This window comes from Musca autumnalis, unplaced genomic scaffold (assembly GCF_047663935.1).
Source record: "Musca autumnalis isolate F117 unplaced genomic scaffold, ASM4766393v1 scaffold_1, whole genome shotgun sequence".
Taxonomy (NCBI): Eukaryota; Metazoa; Arthropoda; class Insecta; order Diptera; family Muscidae; genus Musca; species Musca autumnalis.
In genome coordinates this window covers 84381169-84407742 of record NW_027411644.1, presented here as the reverse complement: position 1 = coordinate 84407742, position 26574 = coordinate 84381169, and the positions used below count along the sequence as shown (strand labels likewise).

The following is a 26574-nucleotide window of genomic DNA, read 5'->3' as shown; positions in this document are numbered from 1 at the left end:
CCATAATCTCTTTCAATGGATAACAATATGTATGTTATGTATGTCGAATAATCTTCTTAAAAGTACGAGTAAATGCCAATATTAAACCTCTTCATTGCGTATACGTGGCGTCATAGCTCATACGCAATATGGAACATATAGTTACTAGTAGAGCGTATACGTGTTGCCACAACTTATACGCAATAGGAAACAAATGTTTGATCAGGCAACTGGAAGTCGAATTGGACCAATAAATATATCTTAAATAAACGTTTTCTATTAAATAGGGGCAGCTCCATTTAAAGGCTTTTGTAGAATATGTGTGTTTTACATAGATCTTCTACTTATTGAGATAATCCAATAATTGATAAGAGATCTCTAAACACGACTTAAAGAAAAAAGAACCTGGTCGCTTGGCTGACAGCTAAACGGCGTCAGTCAAAAAGATACCACCAAAATTGGCTTCTAGGGATTATAAAAACTCCATGGCAAGACTTCGATGGGCTAGGCTATATAAATAGAGGACTTCTAGAGGCCTCCTAAAGAATGTATAGTATTATTTCGATAATCCGGATACCACATAATTTGGCGGTGTCCGGATTATTGAATTGTCCGGATTACCCAGTAGTTACGAAAAACTAAAATTTTTAGGTTCTCCCTTTGATGGATAAGTTTGGCGTAATTTGCAGGAAACATTTAACACCGTGTAACAGTGGTGTAATGGTAAGCCGCCTTGCACACTTTATGCCCGAGTTCGAATTCCAGGTGAGGAAACGGACATTTTGAACCGTTTGAAAGTACCGTTCAGCGTATTGTTGGCAAAATTTCCTGAATAATTCAGCAACTTATTCCTCTATAAAAAGTGGGTCCCATCTCACTGAGCTAATAAGTATCCCCTGTCCCTTCGGGGATGTTGACTTTAAACGACAAGAATGGTTAACCATTTATTTGGAATGTTGGAATATATAATTTCCTTTAAAATCTTTATATATAAAACTCAATTGTCGTTTGTTGGTAATTGAATCAGTTGAAAACGGCTGGAGCGATTTGGATAATTTTTTGTGGAAATCTTAGTCATAGCCCAGTTTAGGTTTTTATGCAAAGAAAAATTGGCCACGCCCACTTTTCCGCCCACTTTTATAAATACGTTATATCTACGAAACCACTCAACAGATCTTCCTGAAATTTTCAGGGAACGTAGAGTGATGGCCCTCGGTTGAAATAAGCTACATAACATAACACATTGTTCCACAACATCCCATACGGGACAAGGGAGACTTCTCTCATATCAATGAGTGCACCCCGATTCATATTAGCTCAATGATATGGGACCTACTGTTTATCGCCGAGTCCGAACGGCGTGTCTAAAGACACCACTTGTAGAGAAGTTTTTACAAGGCTGAAATACTCAGGAAATGTCGCCACCATTACTGAGGGGTATTTTGCCACCGTTGAAAAATGTTTGATGTTGCCTGGCCGGGGAATCGAACCACCGACCTTCTGTGTGAAAGGCGGGCGTGCATACCATTGCACCACGGTGGCACCCATAAGCTACATATTTGGTTGAATTTCGCATCGGGCGGGGTACCTCCCCTATGCCCTATTTTTGTAAAAATGCAATATTTGCATCCATTACAAATGTATCGCTTTGAAAATTAATTTCCGAGTCTATGGCAATTGTGTCTCCGACCTTACGTGCTTATTTGGGGCGTTAAGACTGGACAACGCCCACTTTTTTAAACATGTTATATCTACGAAACTACTGATTCGATTTTCCTGAAACTTTCAGCGAATGTACAGTATTGGTCCCCGATAAAAATCGGCTACATATTTTTTGACTTTCGGATCTCCTCCTATATGCCCTATTTTTGTAATTTATTTGCGAGTCAATGGCGATTGTGTCTCCAACCTTACGTACTTATTTTATGACTTAAGATCCGACCACGCTCACTTTATAATTAGGTTATATCTGCAAAACTACTAAAGGGATTTTCAAGAAAATCGCGATTTGTCTAAACTTTCAAATCTTTATAAATAAAAGTCAAATATCGTTCATTGGTGATGGCATCAGTTGAGAGCGGCTGGACCGATTTCGATAATTTTTTCTGTAAAATGTGCGCCATACCCGACTTGGGTTTTCATGCAAAGAAAATTTTACCATGCCCACTTTTACGCCCACTTTTTTCAATTTTCAATTTTTATCATTTTTACAAAAACTACTGAACCGATATTCCTGAAATTGCCAGGGAATGTACAGGGATGGCCCCCGCTTAAAATAGGCTACAAATTCGGTTTAATTTCGGAAAGGGCGGGGTACTTCCCTTATACCCTACTTTTTTAAAAATGTTATATTTACAATACTTACGAATGTATCTATTTGGAAGTTAATTTGCGAGACAATTGTGGTTGTGTCTCCGACCTTACCTTCTTTTTAGGAACCAAAGACTTGACCACACCCACTTTTTAAAATATGTTACATCTACAAAACTACTGAACCGATTTTCCTGAAAATGTCAGGGAATGTACGATCATATTTTCTTGAATTTTTATGGGGGCATATTGAAAAAACGCCTTACCTTTATGAATAAAAATCATATGCTGTCATAACCAACTTAGGTTTTTTTGGAAAGAAAAGTTTACCACGCCCCCGAAAACAGGTTACATATTTTATTGAATTCCAGAGGGGGCGGGGTACCTCCCAATGCGATATTTTTAAAAAAACGTTATATTTGCAAAAATTATGTATGTATCGGATTAAAAATTTACGGATTAATCTACAATCTAGGTACTTCTTTGGGGCCTATAGGCCCGACCACGCCTGTTTTCTTAATATGTCATAACTCCAATACTACTGAAGGGATTTCCATAAAATTTGCAGCAAAACCTCAATGTTTGCCGTTGTTATGTATATCTTATGAATTTCGGAAGAGGTGGGGTACCTTCCCCATGCCTTTCTGTTAAACGCCTTTCTGTTAAGCCAAACTTATGATTATATCGATTTCGGCATACATTTTGGTATGCAATGAAGTTGTGTGCACCCTAGGAGACAAAATACCGGACCAGGCCCACTTTTTCAATATGTTATATCTTGAAAACTGATGACCACGCCCAATCTTTTCAAAACATTATTTTTTCCAAAACTACTGAACCTAATTTTCAGAAAATGTTCAGGAACGTCCCTTGGTCCAAAATGATATATATTTGTAGACGAATTTCGGGGCCTATTATTTTATAATCGCTATATTTGCTAAACTTATGAGTGCATCAGGTTGCAAATTAGTTTTCGAGACACCGGTGGTCTCGAGGTTCAACGGTCCATCAGCCATGAAAAGCTAAAGTCTCAATAAGCGGGAGAATTCGATTTAACCATGTTTTAACGAACATTGGTGGCGTCGTTTTTATTGGGATAGCTAATACAATTTTGTTTTTTTTCAAAATAGTCTGGCTTAATCCCATTTTTGTTGTTTTATTATTTTAACTTTTATAATTAGATCGCTTTATGATAAAGACAGGGACATGGACGATAATAAATCCTAAAAGGCACAAATTGGCGAAAAAATCCGACAAAGTCCGTAAGAGAAAAGAAAGGTTACAAACAAAATCTGTTGATAAATTTAAAATCGTTCTCGGTTTGACAATGGACCGAAGAAGTGAGGTAGAAAATACCTATTTTTGAATTGTCAAGCATAAAGTCGATAAAAAGTTGTCATTAAAACTCATTACGACGGGCCAGCAACGCTGACCGGGGTCTGCTAGTATTTACTAAATATAATTTGGAACCAATTTTCTATGATTAAGTCAGCCATTTCGTGTGCTATTATAGCAAATTCAAATTTTTAAAGGATTATGGAACTTTTGGTTTTCTATTTCTATTACAGGGTTGTATGTTTTGGAGTAACTCTTTCCTTACCAAAGTTATGTCCTGATGACGTTCTTTTCAATTGTAGGCAGATTGGTCTGTAACACAAACTTGGAAATATTTTATTTTCATCACTCATATTTGCATGCATTTTTAGGATAAATGGCTGAACAGAAGAATCATTCGGACGATTTTCTTCACATACTAAACCAACCTATAACCCTAAAACTCTGAACAAAGCTATTTTGCTCTTGGTATTCTAAGCCAATTGCAATCAAATCATATTCAGCACTTTACGTTCGCCAAGGCGCACAGCTTCAAAAATAGGACTCATTTCTGCTTCCACCTAATCAATTTTGCATAGGATTTCCTTTTTATGAATAAAAAATCAAATTACTGCCACAAACAATAAAATAATTAACAGAAATTGCTCAGTGTCATGGTAGAACAAACAAGGTAAAGTAAATGCTACAAAAAATACACCTCAACAACAACCACATAGAAATTTGTTTTGTTCGTAACGTTAGTGTCACCGCTATTTGTAAACAAAACAAGGAAATTTGTAAATTTTTGCCTTTTTAGGGGTGAAGGCCATTATTTAATTAATCGAGATCTATGACCTAAGCAATAGGAGACTTCTATCGAGGTCTTCTGTGGAATAGGAGACTTCTACTGAGGTCTTCTATACAAAAAGAGAAAAGAATAGACCTCCATTGAGGACTTCTTCTGTAGAATTGAAGACCTCCAGTTAGGTCTTCTAAGGAATTAGAGACTTTCATTTAGGTCTTCTATAGAATAGAATACCCCTATTGCGGTCTTCTATGGATAGGAGATCGCCATTGAGGTCTTCTATGGATAGGAGACCTCCATTGAGGTCTTCTATGGATAGGAGACCTCCATTGAGGTCTTCTATGGATAGGAGACCTCCATTGAGGTCTTCTATAGAAAACGAGACCTCCATTGAGGTAGGAGACCTCCAGAGAGGTCTTCTTTGGAATAGGAGGAATAAGAGACCTCCATTGAGGTTTTTTATAGAATAAGTGACCTCCATTGAGGTATTCTATAGAAAAGAGACGTCCATTGAGGACTTCTATAAAATAGAAGACCTTCATTGTGGTTTTCTGTAGAATGGAACGTTTCTATTTAATGGAACGAATCTATTTAAACATGTTGGTAATCTGTTACCTTTTTCAATTTATGGGTACACTATGTCTTCTATGTACGATAACTGTCTTCTTCAGTCCAAAATATAGTCTTCGTTTGTGGTAAACCCTGCCGAATCTAAACAATATCGCAATAAAAATATTAACTTTAGGTGTTAAACACATTTCCATACTTACCGCTATTAATAAAAACATAACCGAACCAAAGAAACGTAAACGGCGATCGAAACGCATTTCAAGATACTAAAGAAGAAGAAGGAAAAAGGAAACCGCAAACAATTTTGAAAATAATGGCCAATTAAAAGTCACAACTGGTGCAGTGAAAGGTGCAAAAAAAGCCGTATATAATGTGCAAAAGTGTGTATGGACGGACGGACCTACAACTATTAGCGGTATTTCTGGGGACAAAAAAATAGAATAAAACAATATGAACTAGTAATAACTTTATTCCACAACATCTAAAGATTTCTTAACAATAATGCACTCGTTGGGCTTCTTTAAAGGTTCCATTTCCTCCAAAGTAATTTCCACTTTAGCTTGGGGTAAAAATCTATGCAATAATGGAGAAATGAGATCAGGATTAATGTCTTCCAATTTATTGGTGCCAAGCAATAAAGCTGCTACATTGGCCACAACACAGCCAATAATGCCTCCAAAGCCGGTGTACCACATAAAAGACAGGTGATAGATATTTCTTTCGGAAGGTCTGCAATAAAAGCAAGGATTATTTAAATTGGAAAAGAGAAAGAGTAAATTTATTTATCCTACGTATAATTTTGTCTTTCCAACAATGTGGAATTATCGTAGGCATAAGTACAGCCTTCAACGGAAACTGGTAGCTTGGGATGTCTAACCAGTCCCTGCATTTGACCCCATTGGGCATTAAAACAAATCCAGCCCAGGGTTAAAAAGGAAACAATACCACCAATTAAGGTACACTGAAAGAAATATTTTTGTCATTAAGTTTTCAGCACACCTGACCCCCACATTCTTCTTACCTTTTCATTTATCCATGGCATACATACACCACAAATATAGAAACCCAGCAGAGGTCCCATAGTTACAGCTCCCGTCATTGTGGCCAGCGTCAGTACAGTACCCATTTTCTCCACCACAAAGACCAATGCAATGCAACTCAAACCAAAAAATGCCACAATAAAACGCAATAAGAACCCCGTTTGCCGTTCGCTAAGCGGATTCTTTAGTATGGGTTTAACCATATCTTCTGATATAATACAAGCCAAAGAATTCAAACCTGTGGAAAGGGAACTCAGGGCAGCACTAAACACCCCTGCCACAAAGATACCAGGAAGACCTGGAATTTCACCCAATATACGCATTACCAAAATTGTGGGCATTTGATCATCAGCACTGGCGAGCTGTAGGTACGAATAGGAAAATTTATAGATAATTTAAAAATTGCTTAATTTCTTTCAGAGAATGCCCTTGAATGTCCGTTGGTCTTTTCATCTTAAATGTCTTTATGTCTATAAAGTAATGTTGCGTATACGTGTCGTCAGCACTAATACGCATCTGGGTTGTACTAGAGGTATACGTGTTGTCACAACTCATACGCAATAAGGACCAGCTGTTTGTAGTAGGAATTAGAAATCGAATAGGACTAAACCACAGATATTAAATTTATGTCTTGAAAGCGACTCCCATTGAATCAATATAGGTCTTCTACATAATGGGAAAGCTTATAAGATATCTCCAAACAGGTTTTCTATTCATATTTCTAAAGAACAAAGAATGTATCCATAGAGGTCCTCTTTTATATAACAGAAGACGTCCATAGAAGCCTATTAAAGAAAAACACAGCTCTATAAAAGTTCTCCATAGAAGAGGAGATGAAGACAAAACTTGTTTTAAATAGGAGATCAGCTCAGAGGTCTTCCAAAGAAAAGGAGAAAACCGTTGAGGCCTAATAGTACAGAATCTGACTTCCATAGATGTACTTCATAGCAAAAGAGACCACCACGGACGTTTTTTTGGAATAGGAGACCAGCATAGAGGACTTCAATAGAAAAGGAGATTTTTTTTATAGAAAAGTAGGCCTGCTTAGAAGTATTACTTAGAAAAGGAGACCACAACCTGCATGCAAAGAATTCTTCTACGAACAGGTCTCCCTGATCCTATGAGGTCTTCTACAGAAAAGGCGAATTCCCCAATAGAATAACAGAATCCAATGATGTGTTCTACAATATAGAAGACATTCAAAAAAGTATTCGATAGAATTGGAGACCTGCAACGAGGTCTATAGCATAGACGATTTCCGAAGAAGTCTTCTGCAGAATAGGACGTCTGACAGTCTAGAGAGCCAGGCTAGGGAACTCCTCGACCACCTGGAAAGGCTTGTCCCGGATGAGCATAGTGAGGACATACTCCCGGAGGAATTGCTGCACAATATCACCCTGACTGATGATGAGCTGGACACCACGGTGATCCCGGCCAAGTCTACTCAGGAAGTTTGCTGTGGCTCTAACCAAGGGGGTATGGACCTTTATGTCCAACCGAAGGCAAGTCTGATTCCGACTGGTCCTGTGTAGGCACATGCCGACAATAAGCTTCAAAGGTAGGTGGCTACTGAAACAATGTCCGACGACGGGGAATCTAACGAGACCCCGACAACGGGCAGCAGCTCAAAGGTTGTATCTGCATCTGATTCGAAGCACTATAGACGTGTCGAATCTTATCTCCGCAAGTTCGTATGACGAGATGCGAACTTGCATTCGGATAGGGAGGTCCACCTCATCAAGAGTAAGCTGAAGTTTATAAGGAAGTTCAAGAGAACTTAGAAATGCTGTTCTTAAAAAGAAGATAGTTGAGTCAGCTAAGGAAATATTGTTTTCTGGTGGATCGAATAATGCCCCACAGCATAAGTCTGTAAAGGGTGATCGACCGGTGAAGGACTCTCCCTCAAAACCCGATTCTGCTCCAAAAAGCAAAGGTGAAGCGGTTAGAAATGCTGTTCTTTACAGGAAGATAGTTGAGTCAGCTAAGGAAACATTGCTTTTGGTGGATCGAATAATGCCCCACATCATAAGTCTGTAAAGGGTGATCGACCGGTGAAGGACTCTGCCTCAAAGCCCGATTCTGCTCCAAAAAGCAAAGTTGAAGCGGTTGGAAATGCTGGTCTTAACAGGAAGATGGTAGAGTCAGCTAAGGAAACATTGTTTTCTGGTGGATCGAATAATGCCCCACAGCATAAGTCTGTAAAGCGCGTTCATTCGTCCGAGGGTCCGCAGCCCTCGCCTAAAAAGACGATGATTTCTCAGCTGTGGGAAGGAGCTGATCTTGCGGCGGTCTCCTTATCTGACATTCCATCCAGGAAAATTCTCTCAGCCTGGGTTCCCCCACTTACAGTGGACAAAGAGCTCTTGCTGAGGATTGCAAAATCCCAACCTCAAAAGAACTAATTCTCTGTTGAACCTGAGTAAAGCTGAAGTTAGAGTAACGACTGGAGTTATCACTGGACACTGCTACATCAGGGCCTTTACCATCAAATGGGATGAGGAGGAGAACGACGATCGAGCACCTCCTGTGTCGATGTCCAGCCCTGGATCGTAGGCGGCATAGATTAGTGGGTGTTCACGTTCCACCGCGTCTAACCTTCTATTCAACAGTGAAATCTGCTGTAATCTACAACATTAGAAATCTGAAGTGGCTGAGACAGCGCAACCTGAACACGTGAACCGTATTTCAAATATTCTGCCAACCATCTCTACCCAAACTTTTTTCTCCATTAATACTATTTTTCTCTTCTATAATTTTCCGTTCAATTCATTTACATTTTCATAGTCTCCCTTTTTTATTTTTTTGCCTCTTTTCTCTTTATTTTCTTTTCTTTACAGTACTTTCTTCGGTTTTTCCCCGGATGATCACAATGGACCGGAAGATCTCCGAGTGACGCAGTCACAAATTAGTGGCTGCACATCCCCTAACCTAACCTAAAAGATCTCTTCTCCTTATGGGTCTTTTACAGAATAGGAGATTTCCATAGAAGTTTTCTATAGAATATAAGGCTTCCCGACACACCGAAAGAATTATTTTATAAACAAGAAGCGTCCAAAGAGGTCTTCTCTAGAATTGGTACCCTCCAAAGAGGTCTTATGGAGAAAAGGGGACTTCCTAAAAGGGTCTTCTATATAATATGGGACCCCGAAAAAATCCTTCTTTAAACAAGAAGCGTCCAAAGAGATCATCTCTAGAATAGGGGACCTCCAAAGAGATCTTATACAGAATGTGGATTCTCCAAGGAGGTCTTCTACAGAATAGGAGACACAACAAAGGTTTTCTATGGAATAGGATACATATAAAGACCTCTTCTTTGATATAAGAGACCTCCTTAGCGGTCTACTATGCAGTAAGAGACCTCCAAATTAGGCTTCTATAATGTAGCAGTACTCCAATGAGGTCTTCCGCAGAATAGGAGACCTCTACATTGATTTTCTAGAGAATAGAAGACCTCTAAGCGATCTAAATTCTTCTACAGAATAGGATACCTTCCATGTTTTCCAGCGAAAACGAGACTTGCACCGTGGTCTTCTATGCAATATGAGAAAGAATTCATCTATAAACAAGAATCGTCCAAAATAAGGTCATATACAGAATAGGGGATCTCCAAGGATGCCTTTTACAGAAAAGAAGACCTTCCAAGAAGCCTTCTAAAGAATTGAAGACCTCTAAAAATATCTCCTACAGAATAAGATATCTATAACAACGTCTTATACAAAATACCAGTCTTCCATGCGGATCTTCTTTAGAACAGGAGACCCCGAAAGAAGCCCAAAGAGTGATTTCATAGAATAGGGAACCACCAAAGAGGTCTTAAACTGAATAGGAGACCTTCAATGAGGTCTTCTGCCGAATAGAAGACCTCTAAGGAGGACTGCTACTGAATAGAAGACACCCAGAGAAGTCTTCTATAGAATAGACGACATCCAAAAAAAGTATTTTACAGAATAGGAGACCATCATATTCTATAAACTAAATGCGTCAACAAAGTTTTTCTAGGGAAAAGGATATATTCAAAGATCTTTACTCTGGAATAAGAAACATCCATAGTGGTCTTATATATACAACGAGGACTTCTGTACAGTAGTAGAGCTCAAATGAAGTATTTCACAGAATAGTCTTCCGCGAATAGGTATGGAATAGATGATGTATGGAGTAGGTGATGTATGGCATAGGATATCTCAGTGGAGTTTTCTACAGAATAATAATCTTCCACAGTGGTATTCTATGGAATATGAAAGCCTTATAAAATAGAAGGGTCCAAATAGGTCTTCCACAGAATAGGAGATCTCCAAAAATAATGGGAGAACTCCAAATTTTAGAGGACTTTTACAGAATAGTACATCTTCACAGAGGTCTTCTATGTTGCAGGAGTCCTTTTCATAGGTCTTCTAAGGAATAGGAGACCTTTAAAGAGCTATTATATAAAAGAGACCTCCGTTGGTTAACCTCCTACCTAGTCTCCTTTAAAGACTTCCCGTTGTCGTCCTTTGTCTAATAATTTTCTAACTCCTCTCACCTTTGTTACCAATGGATCGCAATCGTAAAACGAGGCATAGCTCAGCAGACCCATGTAACAGCAACAGAAAAGTAGAAATATCAACAACGTCGTAAAGAGAATCACGCACTGTTTAACTTTTCCCATATCTGGCAAGGAGAGAAATCTCTGAAGAGACATTTGATTGACATCGCTGGATTGGATTTTGTGTAAAGTGCCACCAATTATAACAGCTGTCATCGATAGGCGCACTGTGGGATCCCAGGTGAGGCTATGGAAAAAATTATAATGGAAATAAAGAATTTGGATATACATATGGACATCCCAGAGTTATATTTATATTTTTAACGTTTTTATACTCGTTTTACAGTTACCGAAAAAAATCGGCAAAAATTAAGATGACCATAATTTCGGTAATTAACGAAGCTCTAGTGATAGCAACAGCGACGACAACTTTTATTTTAACTTTGCATTCATAATTTTGCTGATTTTTATTGGTAACCTAAACAACAGTTAAAACATGGCACTACTGATTTATTTTCCATTTCTACTTACTCAGGAATTTTCAAGCGACCTCCTTCCCAATTCCGTTGCAATACGGCACTCAGTCCACCCAAATCTAGGGTGCCTTTAATGCAAATAATTAAGATTGTGCCATACATGACGATACTTTGTATGGCATCGGTCCAGACCACAGCCTTAAGGCCTCCCTGTTAGAGCAAGGAAACAAATTAAGCACCATTACGAAGTAAATCGTTTTAGATTAGCATACCACACAGGTATAAAATGTACAGACCACACATACTACCGGCGTTATTGTGTGCACATCAATACCGCTCACCAAATTAAAGGTTAAAGCGGGTACATAAATTGCCACTGGTAGATATAATATCTAGGAAAGAAGCATTACCAATAAAAGCTCGAATATAAAACGGCTTCGATAAGCTTACTAAGGGTGCAATGTGCATTCAATTAATTTTTTTTTAATTTTATTATTATTTTATTTTTTATTTTATTTATTTTTTTTTTTTTTGTTTGTAAAAAGCATTGACAAAAATTTTAGATGGAAATATATTTAGTCCCCTTAGTATATTTATCAAGCAAGTTGAAGATACTCCATTGTACTTACCATACCCACCGTGAAGAGTATTGAACAAAAATAACGTATTGACTTGCCAAAACGCATTTCAAAGTACTAGTTAGAAAAAAGGAAAAAATAATTTGGATTTTTGTATTTGTACACTTCACTTCAGTAGTGGAATGCTAAGTAATACACCATAATGATTTGGGCCGGCATTATGTGTGGAGTAATACATTAAAAGAAGAAAATTTTGAAGACATCGACAAATTATCAACAAATGCTCTGTTCCAGAACCTGTAAGAATTTACCATTTTTGCAATATTTGACGAATTTATAAAGGAAAATGTTCAATTCATTTCAAAAAAAGAAGACTCTTGCATGTTCAGGAACAGAGAAATGATTTAAATTAGTTATATATTTTTGTTTTTAAATAACCTTTTTCTATTACGTTGACAATTTTACAATGTGTACCAAGAGTTTAGGCAGGGAAGTATAAGTTTTCGAATCATTCATAAGATTTTTGTGTTTTTTTTGCGGATATGTTCCGCCGATGTTAATTTACAATAACATCTTCATTCAGTAAAAGGTTTTATATTAGAACAGAGAAATTTTCTAACTGAGTTTTTGTTTTGAGAATCCCTTAATTTCGAATTATTGCACTAGTAAACGAGGTGAATATATTCCTATTGTAATATAATCGTTGAGTCTCAATAAACACAAAGAAACCAAATTTAGACAATAGCTGTGACAGACCAATTATAAATTCCGAATCGGTAGTATTCTCTGTATAACCTCTTGATAAATAAAGAATGTAATTTCTACCCACTATAAATCAAAGTTATTTTGACTTTTAATTCCATGGAGATGAATGAACTAATTTCTTTCCAATTACGTTTACGCTTAATGCATTATTGGGTATTACTTAAGACATTCCGTGTTTTTTACATAATGTTTTATTTACACAAGTTCAAGTTATTTACACAAAATGTTTGAAAATTTTGAAAAAAAAAAAATAATTTTAAAGACCGAATGTACGTACATACATTTGCAAACATTATATTACAAACCAAACTGTTCGGCCGGTTCACTAGTACTTTTTTGTTGTAAAAAATATATATATAAATTATAACTACAAATTAATTATTTAATATTAAAACGGTCAAGTTTTCTAATGTTGGTTATGGTTAAATTTGCGGAGAAGACTATAGCTTCGGATGTCGCCACTAACACTTACCAGTTATCTTAGTTTTTTTTTTCAAATTTCATATCGACGCGAATTCAAAATAGGTATGATTCTTGAGAATATATTTTAATAAGAATTCAACAATAATAATTAAAAACGATCGTATGTCATATCAATATCCAATTCCAAATGTTATATTTTGAAACAATATAAGTAGTAAAATCAGAAATGTGTTTCCCTATTTATTTGTAAAGTAATTCAGTTTAACCAGAAACAAATTTGAAACCAAAGTTGCATTTTCACGAAAATTCTGTAAAATCCGTATTTATGGTCCAATCGACGAAATTTTACCAGTTCATTGGTGGAGACTGACCTCCCCGTGGTGTCACCTGGGGAACTGCCTTGCCCGATAACATATCAGGACAATGGCAAAACATTGCCCACTCCATGCAAACAGCCGCAAAATCAGTACTTGGATACCAGAGACCTCCACCAAGGAATCCATGGTATGACTAGGAGTGTCGTGCTGCTACCGAAGAGAAAAATGCGGCATATAGGGCTTCTTTACAATCAGTAGCAACGCTTAGCGCACGAGAGAGGTATCGGGAGAACAGGAGAGAGGAGAAACGTGTGAACAAATCGAGATGTATTGGAGACAGAATGAAGTCCGAAAATTCTACCAAAGAGTGAAACATCAAACTGATGGCTTTGAAACTGGCACATCCTCCTGTAGAGACCAGCAAGGTAATCTGGTAACTGATACAGATAGTGTGCTTAGGATATGGAAATAGCATTTTTCCAAACTGTTGGTATCCAATAGTAGCGAAGTCGTCGAAGATACCACATATCCAATCCCAGAAGATGGTATTGAATGTATACCACCCGGCCAAGATGAGGTAAAGACAGCAATAAACCGGCTGAAGAATAATAAGGCAGCAGGAGCTGATGGCCTACCAGCCGAGCTGTTTAAAACCGCAGGCGACACGCTGATAAGGTGTATGCATCAGCTAGTTAGCTCCATCTGGCAGGAAGAATGCGTACCCGAAGATTGGAACCTGAGCATCCATAAGAAAGGATATATGACTTTATGCTCCAACTATAGGGGCATAAGTCTTCTCCCTATCGCCTACAAGATAGTGTCAGGGATATCGTACGAACGACTAAAGCCCATGGTCAACGAAATAATTGGACCATACCAATGCGGCTTTAGACCTGGAAAGTCCACCATTACCAAGATATTTACCCTGCGGTTAATCCTGGAGAAGACCCAAGAGATGTAGATCGACACCTACCACCTTTTTGTCTACTATAAAGCAGCCTTCGACAGCCCGCAACGGTTAAAGGTATTCCAAGCCATGTCGGAATTTGGTATCCCCGCTCATTCGGCTTTGTAAAATGATTGACTCTAACTGACACAAGATCTTTAGTTAAAATAGGAAAGAACCTCTCGGAAGAGTTTTGTACCAAAAGAGGTTTCAGGCAAGGAGACAGCCTTTCGTGTGATCTTTTCAACATCCTGCTAGAAAAGGTTATACGAGAGGCAAACGTCAAAAGAAGTGGCACAATCTACACCAATAGCCACATGTTACTTGCTTATGCTGATGATATAGACATCATGGGACGATCAGTAAAAGAAGTAACCGATGCCTTTATGAAGGTCGAAGGAGAATCTGCTAAAGTAGGTCTGGCGGTAAACGGCGAGAAGACAAAGTCAATGATGTCGTCGCGCAATGCGTCCATAGAGATCGGGCAAACTGTTGACGTTGGTTCCTATAATTTTGAGGTAGTAAGGACTTGGTCTACCTCGGCACCGCCGTAAACACAACAAACGACATCAGTTGCGAAATAAAAAGAAGAATTGTATTGGCCAACAGATGCTACTTTGGCTTAAGTAAGCACTTCAAAAACGAAGCCACAACTCGTCAAACAAAAATAACGCTTTACAAAACACTGATACTACCCTTGCTGATGTATGGTTCGGAAGCCTGGGTATATGCGCAAGCAGATTAGGCAGTGCTTGGCGTGTTTGAGAGAAAAATTCTTCGAAAGATCTACGGACCGATCTGCGTTGACGGTGAATATCGACGTCGTATGAACCACAAGCTGTATCTGCTATACAACGACATCAATATAGTTAAACGTATCGAGATGCAGCGATTGCGTTGGCTAGGCCATATAATAAAAATGAGCGATGATGAACCCGCTAAAAAGGCGTATAAATTCGAGCCACATGGCGGTGCACGCAGAATTGGTAGGCCAAAGGGAAGCACTAATCAGAGAGAATTGGAGACCTTTTCGTAGTCCGGTCTATGGAACAAATGATCTGTAATGGGCCAGCTAAGTAAATAAGTAACTAACAGTACTTTTAGTCTATACTGCCCATAGCAAATCCAGGGGATTTAAGTTGTCATTTTCATATAATAATATGAAAATGACAACTTAAATCCCCTGGATTTGCTATGGGCAGTTCCTCTAATAGTTTATTATGCTGAGCGAGAGAATATATATTTCCTTCAGGTAATTTTTCTTTATTTTTTTTTGCTCTATATCCATCTTACGTTAAAAAATGAGAGAAATTAGTTAAATATTAAATTATGATTTTCAAATAAAAATAATTTTGCTATAGTAATTAGAAAGTTGATACGCGGAATATTTATTTAAGAATCTATAAGAACCATGAACGATGTTCACAATGTTTGAATATCGTTTAAAAATACAACCCTGTAGCTATGGCGTAAAATGTCAAATGACATGGATCAATAATAAAGGTAGATGTATCTGCATAGTTAGTCAGTTTTATGATCTACAATTTTTAAAATTTTTCAGAAAACCTGAAAATTTTGATTTGGTTTTATATAATTCTCATATACACTTTCCATATAACTTTAATATAAATGTCACATATAATTTTATGAGAATTGACAAAAACAACACATGACCACGTTTTGCCAGGTTTAACTATAAAGACCACAAAAGATCTGTCTGGTTACTTTCCCAGCAAGAACTTCCTCGGAGAGTTTTTATTCTCTTTTGCAAGAAAAATTTAAAAACTAAACAGACACCTTCCCTGCAAAAACCAGCAAGCAATCAGCTGTTTTGCCAAAACAGAATAATTTGTCAGACATTAAATAAACCAAAGCAATCAATTTTGTATTTTATTAAAAATGAAAAAGAAGATGACCCTCAAACAAAGAAATTTTTCCATTTTGCAACTTGGTTTTCCAAAAAACAAAACAATTGACTTGATTATTTCCACAATAAAATTGGTATAAAATTTGCACAAACATAATTCACAAAATAATTAAACACAGCTGATTTATTGTTTGCAGGAAGAAGAAGAGTTGCGAGTGCTTCCTAGAAGAAAATTGTCCAGCAAGAATATGCAAACTCTCAGTAAAAGAACTGTCAAAATGTCTCTCTCGATTGGCTCTCTTTTGTTGGACTTTTGTGTTAACAGACGACTTCCAGCAACAATTGATACAAATTGTTACAAATTTTAGCGTAATAAACATAAAGTAAGTACTATTCCATTACACCACAACATAAGGAATAATTAAAAACATAACAAAGCAGAAAAGAAAAACAAAAATTACGTGCAGACAAGTTTCTCCTCCCAAATTCACTTCTCAAATTGTTCCGGTAAAACTCAACGACGACAAATGAAAATAATTTTTTCTCTGCGTAAGACATCTGATTTGCTGATACGTTCACATTTCAGCTAGAATTTTTAAACCATTTGTCATATGTCCGTTCCCGTACTTTTAGAACGAATTTCTGTTGAAAGCAATAATCGTTGGGATTTATTCCTTCGGACGCTAGATTTCCACTTTGTGGGATCTAAAATTTCGAGGAGTTTCTAACGGAATGACAAACTTATAGATGGTGGATAGTATAAAAATTGTAATCAGCTGTAAGCTGGCCTACATTATATTCAATGTACCATGACACATACGTACTCTCTTGCAGAGAAGGTGCAGATATAGTTCTCAGGATATGGAAAGAATGATTTTCCAAGCTGCTGGTATCGAGCAATAGCGATGGCGACAACCATACATCTCTGTACCATCCACGATGACGGTAATAAGGCAGGTATTCGCATGAGGGGTGCCACCGTGGTGCAATAGTATGCACACCCGCCTTGCACGCTCAAACAATTTTCAACGGTGGCAAAATACCCCTCAGTAATGTTGACGACATTTCCTGAGTATTTCAGCCATGTACAACTTCTCTACAAGTGGTGTCTTAAGACACGCCGTTCGGACTCGGCGATAAATAGTAGGTCCCTTATCATTGAGCTAATATGAATCGGGGTGCACTCATTGATGTTCCAGCCAAGCTGTTGAAGACCGGAGGCGACAAGCTGATAAAGAGTATGCATCAAATAGTTAGTCATTTGGCCGGAGGAATGCATGCCCGACAATTGGAATATAAGCATCTTATATAATAAGTCTGTAGTCATATTACAGAGGCACAACTCTTCACTCCATTGTATATAAAATTCTATCCAGTGAAATCTGTGAACGACTAAAGTCCAAGGTCAATCAAATAATAGGAACATATCAATAAGGCCTTAAACCTGGTATATCAACCACTGATCAAATCACCACCTTACGGTAAATCCTGGGGAAGACTCAAGAGATGCAGATCGACATATACCATCATTTTGTCAACTATAAGGCTACCTTTTAATTATTCTGCTAGAAAAAGTCGTATGTGTTCCGGATATGAGTAAAAGAGGCCCAATATACAAATGCTCAATAGAACGCTTCCTATGTCAGCAACATAATTGTTACCAATTTAAAAATCAGGCGGTCTTCTTCAAATATGGGCACTTGAATGGAAATGCACGCAACCAGAGCCAGTTGCGAGGCATTCTGTATAGGTGAGATATTCTACTTCCATTGACAGGTTCTTTTTTTAAATACTCCGAATAGAAGGCGAAATATCCGCATACACATAAAAAGTAGTCTAATTTCCCCCGATTCCGAAACCTAAAAACTATGCAATCATCATAGCCGACTATAAATAGCCTTCTTCCTCTAAACGCTATTACGACCTGTAACGTGGTTGTAAGGTATGGATGGACGGATGCACATACCATGATCGACTTAGTTCAAATTCCAAAAAAATCTTTTGAAGATTTTTGCCGATTTTACATTTTTGCCACGCCCGAAAGTATGCTCTACTTAATGACTTTCGCCATCTAAACTTATTTGTATGTTTACATTGAAAATAATTTAATAGCTCATTTAGACTAGCCATAAATCCTTGACTGGATTTAATAAATCCAGTACAAATCTCATTGCATTTAGATATACATTTTGGAGGATTAAAATGACAGTCAGCTGATTTTTGTTCATAGCACAATTACCAAGGTAGATGCATCAGCCCATCTGATCAAATTTGAAACGTCAAAAGAATTGTTTGTAAATTGAATTCGTCTCAAAAAACATACGTCAATTTACAAATATATTGTTTAATACTGAAAATGTTAGCACATTATGCTACTAATGCTAACTAAAGAGCAAATAAAGAATTATTTTATCGCAGTTTGCCCATCTAAAATAAATAAACGAATTATTTTATGGTTTAGACATCATAAATATTTGTCTTAGTTGATTAAAATCAACTTTGTACATCAAAACTAATTTAATTTTTCCGCCTTGTTTACAAATTTTTACATTTTAAATTATTTTTAATGTAGCAATTCACCGATGCATATACCTTGTTTCTTGTGCCAGCTTGCAACTTTTTGCATATTCTAGCAACATGTTGCAAAAAACAGAGTTGTATGCGAGGATTTATGCCAGATTTAAAATAAATTCACTCAATAGGAGGATATATTTTTTTGGTATGGGAAATCTGGTAGATTTTGGCTGGATTTAGGAAATAAAACCTGCTAATGTGCTAAATCCGGCTAATGAAGTCATATCTAAATGGGCTATAAAATGACAAGTTCATTGAAAAGGTAGGAGGGTAGGTGGTCCCATATAAATTAAATACAATATAAATTAAATAAAACGTTTATAAATATAAAATTAATGTATATTTTTATAATTATAATAACAACAATAATATTTACACATTAAATAAAAATGTTTATAACAAAAAAATAAAATTATCACTAAATGGTCCTCACAGAACCACATCGTCCTTTAAGGGCTGTTTTAAGTCACTCTTTGCTTGCATATCATAAACCATGACCAGTGTCTCATCCTCGTCTTTGTCAAAGACACTGCGATATTCTTTCGTTTTAATAAATCTACGAACAAACGGAGGGAAGAGTTGAAGATTCATCGTTGATGGGTTGTTGCGACCAAAAAATAGGCTCGTCAATTGGGCAACCACAATAGAAATAAAACAGCCACACGAGGCATAAAAGAAGAAAGACATTTGATAGATGTATTGAGCGAAGGTTTTAGAACTGAAAGCGAACATTTTAAGATTTATATAAATATGGTTTCACTTCCTTGGTTTAAGTTCATCAAATTCGGTTAGAAATTGCGAAAAAAGAGGTTAGGTTGAAAAGTAAGGGAAAACTAATAAAAATTTGGTTAATTTTGAAAAGATAGTTTATGTTGCAACCTTAGGAAAGTATTCAAATTTGTTTGCCAATCATTTTACAAAAAAGTTAGAAGCCAAAAACGATGTGTGCCTATTAAAGGTTTAAAACAAAATCAAAACCAAAATTTCAACCAAACCTACTTTTAGATTTCAACCAATGTGCAGCGAACAGAATTTATTTTCAAACCGAATTTGCTGAAAAATATTTTATTTTTAATAAACACATCACAATATCTTGCCTAGTATCAACAATGGTGGCATTGGCAGGCGTCATTTTTGGTTCAAAATCATAGGTACATCCTTCGGTTGTAAAGGGTTTCTCGGGATACACCAATTCACCTGTGGCCAAGGCAATCTGGCATTTAACACATATCCAAGTCATGGTAACAAAGGCCACCACACAACCACTTATGGCACTCTGAGAAATACAAAAACGATATTTAGGTCCGAACATTACACCCTCAAAAATCTCCCATCACCTTGGAATTAATTTGTGGCATTAGCAGGCCCATTATAAACAGACTCAACAACGGTCCTCCGGTAACAGATGACAAGGTAGTTGATAATTGAATCACAGCATGCCCCAAAAATTGTATGACCAAGACCAAAGCCACACTAAGTATACCAATAAAAACCACTGTCGAACGCATAATCCAAGCAGTTTGTCTTTCACTTAGTGGGGTCTTTTTGAACGGCTTAATATAATCCTCCAAAAACACGGCAGCCAAAGAATTTAAACCCGTCGATAAGGAACTAAGAGCTGCACTAAAAACACCAGCCACAAATAGACCAGCCATGCCGGGTAAAGATTTCAATGTCTCCATAACCATCAAGGGAACCATTTGATCTTTGGCCTTAGCCAAGCGGGTGCTCAACGGATCACAGTCATGATAATTGGCAAAAATCAGCAAGCCATTATACATACATAGGATATTGATGACTATAATACCAATGGTGAAATAAACACAAGCAACTTTAGCCTCCTTCAATGAGGGTACCGACAGATAACGTTGTACTATAACCTGATTGCCGCAATTCACTTGGGTATACCAAAGGGTGGTGCCGACAAAAATCGATAACATGGAGATGCGAGCTGTGGGATCCCAAGTTAATCTGAAAAATTTTTGTTGAAATCGTATTGAACTCATTTGTTCGAAGTATATGGAAGATTTGTATTAGATAATATTCCTTGAAGCAATTGTCTATATGGCAACCATTTACTTCTCAACACCCCCTTCCCACCGACAAACTGATAATTACTGCAAGGAAAATTGCCTAATATAAATCTGCACTTCTTTCTCTGTAGCCTTACTCTGGTATTTCTATTCTTCCAGTAGCCACATTACGCTCCCAAACCACACCAAAGCCACCAACATCTATGGTACCTTTAACAATAACAAAAATTATGGCTCCAACCATAATAACCGTTTGTATGACATCGGTCCAGACAACGGCTTTAAGACCACCCTGAAAATGATGACAACATGAGGTCATAAAAGAATTACATGCTTCGAAACTTTGTTGCAGGATAAAAGGAATGTCAAAACAAAGGAAGAAGGACTTAGAGTAAAATACGAGCTGGCTTTCAGCCAATTATGCTGTTGTAGCACCAGTTTAATGTTCTTCTTAATCGCGTTTTTCAAAAAGATCTGTCTGTCAGTTAATCGAGATTTAAATTGATTTGGAAAAGGTGCGCCCAATGTTGACACTTTAATTACTTTATCCACCTTCAACACGAGACTCAGACTATTTAGTGGTAGGTAATCATAATTTTAGGTGAATTTGATATTAATCTCTATCCCCATGCAATTTCTCTTTTATCCTGGAACGTTACACTATACCCTACTTACCACACATGTATAGAATATGCAGACCATGCATACTACCGGTGTTATAATATGGATATTAACACCAGTCACTAAGAATAACAAAATTATGCAAATTAATAAAGATTTCCAATATGTCAGTTTAAGGTGTCCCAACTAGAACGCAATTTTTAAATCTTAAATAAAACACAGATATTTAAAAAAATAAATCATGAAACTTTATTATATCGTAGACGTAGTAGACAGAATGAGGTTATGTATGGAACAATTGTTTAATTTTCAAACAATGACACTTCGAATGGCGCCAAATTTAGTAGGGACACCCAAAAAAAAATTGCGTTCTAGTTGGGGCACCCAATATAAATTAGTGTCTGGACACAATTCTGAAGGTTGGAGTCTATAGGTCTATTTAACAAGTGAATACGGCATTAAGTATGACGATTGGGAGGTACTGTTCTACAGGGGCTATACTAAAACGTGGACCTATACTGATAATTCTGTGCAGAAATATGTAATAGATTCAATGGAGACTAAATAATGTGTGCGAGAACAATAACGGTAAAACATTCAAATACCGAAAATCGAGAGGTACCGTTCTATCAAAACGTGGACCTGCACCGACCATTCTCTTTGGGAATGTTATAAATCCAGAACAAATCGAACCAAAAAAAAAAAACAAAATTTGAGCTATTTTGGTTATATAATGAGGCTAAAACCTTACAAATACCCAAAATAGAGAGGGCACTATATCAAAACGTTACCCTGCACCGGCAAATGCTGGAGAAAAGTTTTGTAGCCCAAGCGAACACTAATGCCATGTTTCACTAAGACGATTCGAATTCAAATTCGTTCGTACTACAACCATAGTCCATATTTATAAAAGGCAATTTTCCTTGCGGCAATTGTCAGTTTGCTGGAGAGAGAGAGAGAGGTGAGGCATATGGTAACCCTTTGCCTCTCGACACCTTCTTTCACCCACAAACTGACAATTGCCGCAAGGAAAATTGCCTAATGTAAATATGGACTATGGTAGTAGTACGAACGAATTTGAATTCGCATCGTCTTAGTGAAACAGGACATTAGTGTTCGCTTGGGCTACAAAACTTTCCTCCAGAATTTGCCGGTGCAGGGTAACGTTGACCATCCGAATTTTATACTTAGTTAACTTATACGAAATGAAACTGAGAAAGGACAATAAAAAGTGAAAATATCGATATATTGGATGTGAGAAAGGTACATTAGATTAGACATGTTTGTAGATTTTTTTCATGTAGTAAATCTTGTTTTACTTTTTCAATTCATGAAAAAGGACATGGAAGGAACTGAGCTAGAATGACAAAATTGTCTATAAAAAGATACCTCATTCTATATAACTGAAAACATGTTATCTCAAAATGATGAAACAATATCGCCAAACAAAGATATCTAAAAATCATTACGTCATAACTCAGAACCATCAGCTATGGGATCCTTAGGGGTTCTTAATATACTCAATAGGGGCTTTCGTTCCCAAAGGGAATTTTTCACCACCAGACGTAGGCTTCCATTTTGTGTCACAGTGTAATCAATAGGATTTCCCATAGAGACCACAATGTCTTTCATAGGGGTCCAACAGGTCCTTTAGAGAAGTCATTGTTGTCTTCTATTAAACGACCTGTTGGAATCTTATGAAAGACATTGTGGTCTCTATGGGAAATCCTACTGATTACACTGTGACCATGGCACAATTACCAAGGGGTGTCACACTAGCTGTTCGAATATGAAGTGTCAAATCACTTTATAAACAAATTATTTTTGTTGTAATTTCCCCAACAACTAAAGAAAGTTTTGCCATAACATATTCAAATTTTTACCATGCCAATTACCATACCTTGGTAATAGCGCCATGACTGTGACACAAAACGGAAGTCAACGTCTTTGTAAGAAGACCAGGAGGTCTGTTGGCAGAAGACTTGTAGAAAGAATATAGATGACGTTAAATGTCCAATTATTATTCGATTGTCATAGAACTTTACTTTTGCTTGCAATAAATTAAGGGATCAGTTGGAGCAAAAATATTCTCGACATGCATTTGGCGATGAAAAGACTAGTATAAAATGGTGTACAGAATTTAAAGTTATATTTTTATAATGTAGAAAAAAAGTTTCCGGAGTCGGAGTCGAGTATTTTTTTTTCGACTCAGACTCTGACTCCAGCAAAATTGCTCGACTCCGACTCCGAATACCATAAGAAGACCTACAGATCTTGTATAACAATTCTTGCAGATTTTCTAAAGTCTTGAGGATCATCTATAAGATGGCCTCCAGGTCTTCTACAAGATGACCTCCAGGCCTTCTATAGGATGACATTCAGGTTTTCTATAAGAAGTCCTTCAGATCTGCTATAAGAAGGGATTCAGGTCTTCTATAAGAACTCCTGCGGCTCTTCTACGAGAAGGCCCCCAAATCTTCTAAAAGAAGACCTCCAGATCTTCTATAAAAAATCCTACATGTCTTCTATAGGTAGACCTCCTGGTCTTTGATGAGAAGACCTTATGCTTTTCTATAAGAAGGAATCCTGCTCTTCTATGAGAAGGCCTTCTGTTTTTTTTTATAAGAAGGTCTCCTGATCTTCTATGAGAAGATATCCTGCTTTTCTATAAAAAGATCCCCAGCTCTTCTGTGAGAAGGCCACCAGCCTTTCTAGGGAAGGACCCTCTGTTCTTTTATGAGAAGACGTCCTGCTCTTCTATGAGACGACCTCCTGCTCTTCTATGCACTTTTCTAAGAAGATCTCCTGCTCTTCTATAAGAAGTCCTCATGCCCTTCTATATGCAAACGACATCCTGCCCTTCTATGAGAGGACCATCTGCTATTCTATGAAAAGACGTCCTGCTCTTCTATATAAAGAACTCCTGATTTTATATAAGAAGACCTAATGCCCTCCTATGAGAAGACGTCCATCCCTTCTATGAGAAGACATCCTTCCCTTCTATGAAAGGACCTTCTTCTTCTTTAAGAAGACCTACTCCTCTTTTATAAGTCCTACTTGTCTTCTATAAGATGAAATTGATTTAAAAACTAAAATATGTCAGTTCTTTTCCTTTAAATACATTCTACGCCATATGGCACAGTGTCCAAAAACCACTTTTCCAACAGTGGGCTTAAGTATATTTAAAATTGGAAAAATATATTTTTTCAAATCAAAAACAAACAAGTTAGAAAGCGTTAAGTTCGGCCGGGAACCCTAAATGTCAAATTATAGCTAATTTGTTCTGAAAATATGGGTAAAAAGTGTCAAAATACCTGAAATCGGGCGGTACAGTTATATGAGGGCTATACGAAATCTCCCATCTTCGAACTTGATCTAAGTTCAGATCAAAAACACATGTGTACAAAATTTCAGCCTTGTAGCTTAACGCATTCGGAAGCCTTGTAGCTTAACGCCTGATTACAACAGACGGACGGACGGACAGGGCTAAATCGATGATTATTTTCGATAAGTTACAAACGGAATGACAAACATAATATACCCTCCATATTATGGCGTAGGGTATAAAGAGAAGCACTGAAAGGGTTAACTACTTTATCTTAATAACTGTGGATATTCAAAATAAATGCGAATGTTGTGCTTATAAATTTGATTTGTATAGAAGAGCAAATGTGTAGAACTTTTGTGGATGTTCTACCTGAAGAAATTGAACCTAAGTCGTTCATCTTAGAAGTCGGTCTAATTTTGGCAGTCATTACTTTTGATAGGACAGAAGGATTTTTTTCAAGCTTTTGGTTCATTATGTTAAGAATCATGACATGCCAACAAAAATCCCGAACAGCCCTTAAATTGCACTTAAGTGAAAAATTTGAATTTATGATCAGATCTTTTTCGAATTTGATTTATGTTTGAGAGAAATATAGCGATGTGCAAAAGTTGGACCACTATCAGGGAATAATTTCGAGTTTAGTTATTCATCGTAGGATGATTAAAGCTTTTGGGCCATTATATCACGAAATCTGGAATTTCCCACGAAAAAAACATTATATCCCTCTTCACAGAATCACAAGGAGTACCTTCGATACAAATTTCAAAACGATCCTCGAACAGCCTTTAAAGTGATCATTAGCCATAATACTGAAATTTTCTGAAGTAGGTACTCCGAGAGTTGCAGTGTGTAGCATTTTAGACAAGAATATTGAAATTTTGTGGGGAGTGGAGCAATGAAGGAGTGGACCAATACAGCTCATCTTCAAACTTGTACATAATATTACAATTTAACCAAAAATAAGACGGACGGTGAATTTTAAATCAACCCAAAATTGCCTGAAACATATTTCGTCCAAACAAATTTGGGATCAAAATCCATTATTTCGATGTGGAACATTTTTATACCCTCAACATTTATGCTAACGAGGCAAAATGTGCCTCATCCAAATAATGGTTTTAGACCCAAGTATGTTTGGATGAAATTCGTTTCAGACAATTTTGAGTCTATTTAGTCTCTCTGTCTCTCTAGCTGGCTGGTGCGCACGGGTGAACCGAGTTGGTCCAATATTTGGCGTTAGTAATATTTTATCCAAACTTAGTTTAATTTCGAAGATGAGCTATATCGGTCCACACCTTCAGATACCTACCCCACAAAAGTTCGAAAATGTTCGGAAACATTTTGCGCATGACAACTCTTGAAGCGAGTAACCGATTTGGTCCATACTTTACACATCGTGTAGATATAAATGAGGTTCTAAAATGGTCTCTATCGGTCCTTTCCTTCGGGTACCTCCCACACAAAATTTCGGAAAAGTTTAGTTTAGGACCTGATCTCGGATTGCTTTGATTTTTGTTGTAACAACATGTATTAGCTGCCCCCATTCCTACGGTACAAGTTTCATCGGGGGCAAGTACATATTTCCTGAGAAAAAATTACGAAAGGTTAAAAAAAAACCCCTATGGCACCATGTGCAGTGGTTGGAGTGCACGATAACTCTCGAACGCATCTGTCAATTCGGTCTAAACTTGGGCCATCGTAATATTTTGTCCGAACTTAGTTTAAGTGAGCCATATCGGTCACTTCCTTTAGTTACCTCTCCCACAAAAGTTCGAAAATATTCGGAAAAATTTTGCGCACGAAAACTCTTGAAGCGTGTAACCGATTTGGTTCATACTTTGTACATCGGGAAATTTCAACCAGACATAGATGAGATTCTAATATGGACTCTATCGCCCCACTCCTTCGGGTACCACCCAAAATTTTGAAAAAGTTTAGTTTAGGGCCTGCTCTCGAATCGCTTTGATTCTTGATGTAAAAATTTGTATTCGCTGCCCCCATTACGACGGTACAAGTTTTATCAGGGGCAAGTCCATACGTCCCGATAAAATAGTCCGGAAGCTGTAAAAAATTCCTATGGCGCTATGCGTACGATAACCCTCAAAC

At 37.2% G+C, this 26574-nt stretch overlaps 2 protein-coding genes across 27 annotated transcripts in view; both read right to left on the bottom strand.

Annotated features, from left to right (window-relative positions):
• Nucleotides 1-26574, bottom strand: part of LOC141402366 (sodium-coupled monocarboxylate transporter 1-like) — a 156278-nt gene that overhangs the window by 47794 nt on the left and 81910 nt on the right. For 9 of the 26 annotated variants that reach the window (XM_073983419.1, XM_073983377.1, XM_073983399.1 and 6 more), the window contains exons 6-10: nt 21195-21262; nt 20657-20811; nt 19824-20457; nt 19584-19762; nt 18814-19204 (exon numbers count right to left, since the gene is read on the bottom strand). The exons of the other annotated variants lie outside the window; for them this stretch is intronic. In XM_073983419.1, the coding sequence (XP_073839520.1) occupies nt 18916-19204; nt 19584-19762; nt 19824-20457; nt 20657-20811; nt 21195-21262 (1325 nt within the window). In that variant the 3' untranslated portion in view covers nt 18814-18915. Of the gene's footprint in view, nt 1-18813; nt 19205-19583; nt 19763-19823; nt 20458-20656; nt 20812-21194; nt 21263-26574 lie in introns of those variants that run through there. 26 annotated transcript variants of the gene reach the window in all.
• LOC141402411 (sodium-coupled monocarboxylate transporter 2-like) lies at nt 5430-12885 on the bottom strand. The gene is made up of 8 exons (XM_073983625.1): nt 12832-12885; nt 11646-11711; nt 11289-11408; nt 11072-11226; nt 10538-10787; nt 6000-6380; nt 5770-5939; nt 5430-5707 (listed from the first exon to the last, which is right to left on the bottom strand). Exons 2-8 carry the CDS (start codon nt 11700-11702, stop codon nt 5446-5448), a joined length of 1395 nt encoding a protein of 464 aa, XP_073839726.1. The 5' UTR covers nt 11703-11711; nt 12832-12885; the 3' UTR covers nt 5430-5445.